Below are 8,483 nucleotides of genomic sequence, written 5' to 3'. Positions count from 1 at the left end.
AGCACCCCTTCCCCCAAGCACCAGGTTAATGCACGTTCAAGTAGCCCCGCCTGGTCACACTGACTTCACAGGTGAGGAAGACAAGGCTAGCCAGGCCTCATCTGGGCTAGAGGTCCGGGGGGAGCCCCATCACACTGCCCAGCAACAGCAGTGGATAGCGAGGGGCGGGCCTGCCACCTCCCACACACTCCGTAGGCATCCCCATGTCCAGCATGCGCCTCAGTGGGACCCATGCCCTGGACCCCCATTGAATGGGCCCCTGGCATCCCAAATCCTCAGAGCTTGGGTCCTCCCAGTGCCCATGCCGTCCCCTCACTTCCCGCTAAGGACTGGGCCTCAGGCCCCTCTGGGACATCCACAGACCCTCCTGCCCCTCTCTGATGCGCTTGTGAGGTTTTGCTACAACTGAAGGTCCAGGCTGGGCCTGGGAATGTCAGCACAGAGGCTGTCCTGTCAGTAGGGCCACCACTGTGGCAGGCAGGTGGCGGGAGGCACTGCTCTGCTGGGTGATGAAGGGCCTTGGGGCGGAGGTGGGGAGCGGTGGAGTCGGAGCAGGAATGAGCTCACAGAGACATGGGACCAAAGGTGTTGGGGCTCACCTGAAAAGCCAGCACCTCACAGAAGGTGACAACCATGTCTTATAGACCCCACTGCCCCGGGGCCAGCCCCGACATTGAGAATGGGAGGGTCTGTGCCCAGCTCCAGTGAGCATGAGCAGCTCTGGGGCCTGGCCCGCCCACCCAGAACTAACCTTGCCTGCTTCCGGAAGTCCTCCCTGGACAGATGGGCTCCTGGCACCAGGCCCAGAGGCTGCTGTGGCCCTCACGGGCTTCCTGGCAGCTACACCCAGGCAGGCTTCAAAGATGCTAGCTGCAGCCTTCACCCTCTGGCCACGGGTACTGGGAGGCGTGGCACAGGTGGCCCCCACCCGCAGGTTCAGCCCAGTGAGCCACCTGCAAGCAAGAGAGCCTGGGCACCGCTGTGTCGACGCTCAGCTGGGAACCTCCATGAGGTGGCAGCAGGGACCCCAGGCCCCAAGGCTGGCGGGCTGTGATGGGGTGCTCACCTGTGCAGTGGGAGCAGCTGACAGTCGCAGTGGAAGGGGTTGCCGCTGAGGTCGATGAGCTCCAGCAGCTCGAGCCCCCTCAGGGCAGGCAGAGCCCGAAGGTGGTTCTTCTGCAGGTGCAGGCTCCGTAGCCCAGGGCCCAGGCCCAAGAAGGCCCCTGGAGAAATCTGTAAGGAAGGGCCAGAGCCTGGTGTGAGGGCTAGCCAGGCCTCGTCTGGGCTAGAGGTCCAGCAAGGAAGAAGGGGACATGGGGAACTCAGGAACAGCAGGGACGGGTTACAACCCACGCTGGTCTCATGTCCAAACTCTTGGTCTGTCCCGGTCACTGGGCATCCAGTTCAGTCTTTCTGCTCCGCGTGAACCCAACAACCTGGTCACAGCCCAACCTCCTGGGGGCTGTTAGAGCCTACAAACACAGGAGCCCCTAAGGCCCCCAGCTCCTCCCTTCTCCTTGCCCTGGTGGTACCTTCCCTGGGCAGACCTCTACAGCATGGGGTTCCACTTAACCCAACACCCACAACGAGCTCACCAACAACAGGGCCCAGTCTGGCTTATATCCTGGAATCTGGCAGCATGGATGGAGTGAGCAAATGTTTGAGGAGAGGCCTGGTGTGTTGTGGCACAGTACACTAAGCTACCACTTGTGACACCACCAATCACCTAGGAGCATTGATTTCAGCTCTGGCTGCTCCACTTCCAATCCATCTCCCTGTGAATGTAGAGGGCCCTGCAGCCACTTGGGAGACCCAGAAGAAGCGCCAGGCTTCAGACCAGCCCAGCTCTGTCATTGCAGCCATTGAGGGAGTGATCCAACAGACGGAAGGTCTCCCTGTCACTCTGCCTTTCAAATAATACCACCACCAGTTGGTAGAGGGAATGTGCTGACTGTGGCTTTGTGCCCACCAGCCCCTCCGTTATCCCTGTACACACCTGCTCCAGGGAACTGCTGTTCAGGAACAGGTGCTGCAGGGAGCGGCCCACAGGCCGGAAGGCGCCGGTACGCAGGACCCTGAGCGGGTTCCCAGAGAGTTGCAGTTCCAGGAGGGCAGGCAACCCCTCCAAAGAGCCGGTGGGCACTGCCCGCAGCTGGTTCCTGTCGAGGTGCAGCTTCTCCAGCTCCTTCAAAGGGCCCATCGCTCCGGGGTCCACTTGGGTAATGCGGTTTGCACTCAGGTAGAGCCAACGCAAGGCCCGCACCCCCGCCAGGTCACCGGTTGCCAGGTGTTGCACAGCGTTATCCTGCAGGTGCAGGGAGAAGAGGCTGGGCAGGGCGCGCAGGGCGGCACCCGGGACCTTCTGGAAGCGGTTGCGCTCCAGGTACAGGTAAGCCAGGCGAGGGGCCCCTTCGAAGGTAGCAGCGCTGAGGCTCGACAGCTCATTGTCGGAGAGGTAGAGGTAAGTGAGGTGGCCAAGGCCCGCCAAGGCGCCCGCCTCCAGCTCCGCGATGCTGCACTGCTGCAGGTGCAGCGACACCAGGTGGCCCAGGCCGGGGAAAGCAGCTCGGGGCACCGCCCGGAAGGGGTTTCGCCTCAGGTCCAGCAGCTGAGTGTCGTTGGGGAAGCCGCGGGGCACTTCCTGCAAGCCGAGGCCCTCACAAGTGCTGTGCCGGGACTCGGAGGCGCACGCGCAAGCGCGTGGGCAGGGCGCGGCCGCTGCAACTCCCTCCTCGAGGGCGCGCGGAGAGCCAAGGGGACCGGCCGCCACGCGCTCGGCTTCCTCCTCCTCTTCCTCCTCAGCGTCTCCCGGGCAGCGCAGGTCCGACGGCCGCAGGGCGTCCAGGGCCTCGCCCCGCAGCCGCCTTGGCCCCCTGCACACGCCGTCCACGCGCACACGCGCACGCGCCAGCCACTCGAGCAGGGGCCGTGCCTGGCAGCCACACAGCAGCGGGTTCCCCTGCAGCCGCAGCTGGCGCAGCTGGCCCGGGCCTAGCAGCGGGGGCAGCGTGGCCAGCTGGTTCCCTCGCAGGTCGAGGGTGCGCAGGCGCGGGCAGTGGACGAAGGCGCGGGGATCCAGGGCCTGCAGGGCACCCTGGTCTAGCGCCAGCTCCCGCAGGGCTGGCAGCGCCAGCCCGTCCTCCTCGCCTGCATAGGTGAGCGGGTTGTAGCCCAACTCCAGCCGCGCCAGACCGTGGGCCTGAGACAGGGCAGCCCCGGGCAGGGCCTGGAGCTCATTGTGGTGCAGGCTGAGCCGCCGGAGGGCAGGCAGGCCGGCCAGGGCTTCGGGGGCCAGCACGCTGAGTGCGTTGTGGGACAGCTGCAACCAGCGCGCACGCAGCAGGCCCTGGAAGGCCATGTCTGGTAGGTAAACCAGGGCATTCCGGGCCAGGTTGAGCGTGGTCAGCGCGCCCAGGGCACCGAATGTCCCAGGCCGCAGCTCCTCCAGCAGGTTCCCCTCCAGCTCCAGCCGCTGCAGCGAGCCCAACCCATCCAGGGCCTCCTGGGGCAGCTCACGCAGGCGGTTGGAGGCCAAGTTGAGGATTATCAGCCTGCCCAGGCCGCGGAAGGCGCCCTCAGCCACCTGCTCCATCTGGCAGTGCCGCAGGTCCAAGTGGGTGAGGTACGGCAGGTGCTGGAAGGCAGCTGGGGGGATAGCCTTCAGCAGGTTGCCTTGGAGGTCCAGGCGCTGGGTCAGCTGGGGACAGGGAGGATAAAGCCAGGCTGGCTCCCATTTCACTCCTTGATAGCTTGGCACCTCAGAGGGCAAAACTCTGCGTGGTTTCCCTGCCATGCGGTCATGTTTAACCGCTAGGTCCCTGACTTACTCCAGACCCATGGGAACCATGTTCAATGGGCCATCTCCCTGCTGTTGGTCTGTATTCTTTCCATTGTACGTGTAGAAAGACTGAGGCTTGGGAGCCAGTCTTGTGCCAAGCCCAGCCAGACGGGCAGATCCACATGCTCCTCCCACTGCCATGCCCACCAGCACCCCACCCCACCTGTGTGGGGGTCCTGCTGACCTCAGGGATGGTGTCAGGTACCCCGGTGAGGTTCTGGTGCCGGCAGGCCACATGCCGCTTGGAGTTGTCACAGATGCAGGTATGAGGGCAGCGCTGGGCAGCTGCATGCCAGGCTGGGCCCGGTGGCAGCAGCAGCAGCAGCAGTAGTGGCAGTAATCGGGTGTGGGTGCCACTCAGGAGCCTGGGGTCAGGTACAATTGGCTCTCAGCCCTGCCATGGGGCGGTTCCTGCCCCAGGGCCTGGCAGAGCCCTCCTCCCTGGGCCACCCACCCCTGCTGCACACTGGAGGGCAGACAGCCCTTCCACAGCCAGCCCAGGAGGATTTGCCCAGTGGGAAACGCGAAGCCGACTCTGGCCACCTGGGGTGGGGAAGGAGGTGGTGTAGCAGCAACCTGCCCCCACACAGACCTGGCGTGGCTTGTGGGGTGGGGGCCGGGGGCGTGGGGGCGACTGTCACGGGAAGCCAAGCAGGCAGGGCAGGCCCCAGCCATGAGCTAACAAGCAGATCTCGGAGTTCTGGGGTCTGAGGTTCCGAGGGGAGCCACAGGCCAGGCTTCTCCGCTCCTCCCCTCGACTGATCTGTCCTTTCACCCCACTCCCATGCACTGTCCAGCCACCCTCCATGTGTCCCCTGCTGCCACAGGGACACTCCTGACTTCCCTCAGGCTCCACTCACCAGCCAGCAGCCAGAGGGATTTTTTATGAAACAGATTCGGACACTCACAGTTCCAAGTCCCCCTCGCGTCTCCCCACTGTCCTGGGTGGAGTCCTGCCTCTTGGTTGGCTCCCCTGCTGTCAGCATGCCTGGTGTGTCCCTGCACACATCTCTCTGCTGTGTGTCACCTGGCACAGCCAGCTCATCCTTCTGCTGTCAGACAGGCCACTGCTGGCCTCCGAGATGCCTAGGCAGACCCCAGGGCCTTCTGCTGTCCGTAGTCTCCTTTGGGTCCCAGGAGCCACCCCTGCCTGCCTTGGAGGTGGGGCCCTCCGAAGAGCCTTAGGCAGACCTGGAAGCAGAGCCCTGGGGACAGGGTCTTTGGAAGGGACAGTGATCATGGCTCAGAGGCCTGCTGCTGACCCTCACACAGGTTCCGGGATGGCAAATCCACAGTGGCCGTATTCCCCTATATAGATCCCCAGGCCAAACCTTGCAGAATCCTTGGGCCCTGGAGGCTACCAGTTCTCCAACCACTCTTCCATCACAGGGATCCAGAGAGGGCCAAGGGCTTGCCTGTTGCCACACAGCTCCTCTAAGCCCCCCCTTGCGTCCCTGGGGCCCAAAGACTCACCCCTCCATGCCGTCTCCAACTGCCAGCAAGGCACACCAAAAGGGAAAGGCCGGTGCCGTCCCCGCCTGGCCGCCTGCAGGAGCTCCCCCACTCCCTGCCCCCGCAGCGGGGCCATGGCTGAATGGGAGGCATTGTTCGCAGCCTGGCCGCAATGGGGCTTCCCTGAGCGGGGAGGGGGCAGTGGCTGGAATCACAGGGCTTCCAGCCTGGCGCCAACCTGGGGGACAGGGACGTGGCCCAGGCCTGAATCCACAGGCCACCTGGGCAGCAGGGGGAGCCCTGAGGAGACAGCCTGTTGGTCAGCAGCCCTGGGCTCCCCCACTCCTCCGTGGGGTGCCTCTCACCAGCTAGTTTCCCAGTCTCTGAAAAACATGAACTGTCAGCAGCTAGCTCATAGGGTTGCCATGGCAGTGATAGTAGGGTTACCATGGCACCCACCTGGCACATGGGAGTTACCCAAGGATGGAAAACCTCCTTCCACAGCTTGAGTTTCCCCACTTGCACACGCTATTTAATACAGCATTCTGGGGCTGGAGCGGTAGCCTAGCAGCTAAAGTCCTCACCTTGCAAGCATCAGGATCCCTTATGGGGCGCCAATTTGTATCCCAGCTGCCCCACTTCCCATCCAACTCCCTACCTGTGGCCTGGGAAAGCAGTCGAGGACGGCCCAAAGCCTTGGGACCCTGCACCCGCGTGGAAGACCCGGAAGAAACTCCTGATCAGCACAGCTCTGACTATTGTGGCCACTTGAGGAGTGAACCAGCGACAGAAGATCTTTCTGTATCTCCATCTCTCTGTGGCTCTGCCTTCCCAATGAAAATAAATCTTTTTTATTTTTTTTGTTAAAGATTTTATTGTTATTGGAAAGCCGGATATACAGACAGGAGAGACAGAGGAAGATCTTCTATCCGATGTTTCACTCCCCAAGTGAGCCGCAATGGGCCGGTGCTGAGCCAATTTGAAGCTGGGAACCAGGAACCTCCTCCGGGTCTCCCACGCGGGTGCAGGGTCCCAAAGCTTTGGGCCGTCCTCGACTGCTCTCCCAGGCCACAAGCAGGGAGCTGGATGGGAAGTGGAGCTGCCGGGATTAGAACCGGCGCCCATATGGGATCCTGGGGCATTCAAGGCGAGGACTTTAGCCGTTAGGCCACGCCGCCGGGCCCCAATAAATCTTTTTCAAATCCCATATGGGCGCCGATTTGTATCCCAGCTGCCCCGCTTCCCATCCAGCTCCCTGCTTGTGGCCTGGGAAAGCAGTCGAGGATGGCCCAAAGCCTTGGGACCCTGCACCTGCATGGGAGACCTGGAAGAAACTCCTGGCTCCCGGCTTCGGATCAGCTCAGCACTGGCTGTTGCGGGTATTTGGGAAGTGAATCATCAGAAGGAAGATCTTCCTCTATGTATATCTGACTTTGCAAAAAAAAACAAATCTGCTTTCCCAGGCCACAGGCAGGGAGTTGGATAGAAGTGGAACAGCCAGGACATGAACTGGCGCCCATATGGGATCCTGACATGTGCAAGGCAAGGATTTAGTCATTGAGCCACTGCACCCGGGCCCAAGAGGTATTTTCCATATGCTGGTCCATGAACTTCAGCCACGTGCATGGCTGCAGGAAGTTGGATCAGAATTGTAGCAGCCGTGAGCCCAGCGCCATGGCCTAGCGGCTAAAGTCCTCGCCTTGAAAGCTCGGGATCCCATATGGGCGCCGGTTCTAATCCCGGCGGCTCCACTTCCCATCCAGCTCCCTGTTTGTGGCCTGGGAAAGCAGTCGAGGACGGCCCAAAGCTTTGGGACCCTACACCCGTGTGGGAGACCTAGAGGAGGTTCCTGGTTCCCGGCTTTGGATCGGCACAGCACCGGCAGTTGCGCTCACTTGGGGAGTGAATCATCGGACAGAAGATCTTCCTCTCTCTCTCCTCCTCTCTGTATGTCTGACTTTGTAATGAAAATAAATAAATCTTTAAAAAAATAAGAAAAAAGAAAAAAACAAAAAGAAGTGTAGCAGCCGGAACTGGAACTAGGTAGGGCCCATAGGATGCCAGCTTGCTTCCAGTTCTTGCTGTCACGGTGTTGCTAGGAGCAGCCTTGTTTTCTTTTTCTTTTTTTGTTTATATCATTTTATGACAGTTTCATAGGCTCTGGGATTCCCCAGCCCCTGCCCCGATACTGAATTCCTTCATATTGTTACAGCTGTACAGTTCATAACCAGTCATGATTCCTTCGTTGCGGGCGTGGACCATGCAGAGTCCAGCACCTGACTGTCCAGATAAATTCTACAGTTTCATTGGGAGACCATCCCTGGTCTGAAAGTAGAGCTGGCAGGATATCATCCCTCCAATGAGATGCCACTACACAACTTCAACAACAGGAAGAAACACTGTCATTAACAACATCAGGAAGTTAATTAACATGGTTTTGAGTGACCAATATGTTAGAAAACGCAAGTTCTTAACCACATCCTGTAACTACTTCAACAACTCAATTTTAGTATATACACAACCGGCTGTTATAAACCTTTTTTTTCTCCCAAGCTAACATGTTTTTGAGTTTAACCTAAATGAGAGTGGCACAGGAACAGTGGAAGCATCAACATTAACATCCATCATATATATAACAGCTGAGTACAAACTTAGCATCAAAGTTTCTATGCAGTTACATCTTGTTTAGCATCAACAGTCATAAATTGATAGTTTTTTGGGGAAAAAATTAAGCTACAATTTAAACTTTGTAGTATATAGTGATTAAGCATCATTTTACAGAACTTTCCATTTTAACAACTGAAGAATAGAAAAGTTTTAGGCAGGTGAGCAGGGAAATCCCCAACAACCCAGTGAGTGAGGAAGAATTTAACTCCACATCCTACCTAGTACGGCCCAGGAGAAGCGAACGGGGCCTGAGCAGTAAGTACAGGCTGAGCGATTATAGGCCAGTTGGCCTTTCCCCTGGCTGTTCCAGACTTTCTATATCAGTGTCTCTCTATCTGAAGAGCCAAATGGGAACCCTGATCAATAAGGTACAAGCTGAGTGATTAGGGGGGAATCCCACCCTATACAAAAATGTACCACATAATTCAAACTTCAAAATAAAAATATAAAAAAAAAAAAAAAAAAAAACAAGCTGAGTGACTATAGCTAGCTGACCTTTAGTCTCTGTCTATCTGAACTAATTCTG

At 58.9% G+C, this 8,483-nt stretch overlaps 2 protein-coding genes across 2 annotated transcripts in view; both read right to left on the bottom strand.

Moving 5' to 3' along the window:
• TOB2 (transducer of ERBB2, 2) overlaps window positions 1–8,483 on the bottom strand; it is a 160,626-nt gene that overhangs the window by 26,484 nt on the left and 125,659 nt on the right. The window lies entirely within an intron of this gene.
• CHADL (chondroadherin like) lies at window positions 434–5,392 on the bottom strand. The gene is made up of 6 exons (XM_058673730.1): window positions 5,312–5,392; window positions 4,023–4,203; window positions 1,997–3,697; window positions 1,067–1,233; window positions 600–953; window positions 434–518 (listed from the first exon to the last, which is right to left on the bottom strand). The coding sequence occupies exons 1-6, from the start codon at window positions 5,317–5,319 to the stop codon at window positions 434–436; spliced, it is 2,496 nt and encodes an 831-aa protein (XP_058529713.1). The 5' UTR covers window positions 5,320–5,392.

Source organism: Ochotona princeps, chromosome 15 (assembly GCF_030435755.1).
Source record: "Ochotona princeps isolate mOchPri1 chromosome 15, mOchPri1.hap1, whole genome shotgun sequence".
NCBI classification, from domain to species: Eukaryota; Metazoa; Chordata; class Mammalia; order Lagomorpha; family Ochotonidae; genus Ochotona; species Ochotona princeps.
This window is presented reverse-complemented; position numbering and strand designations above follow the sequence as displayed.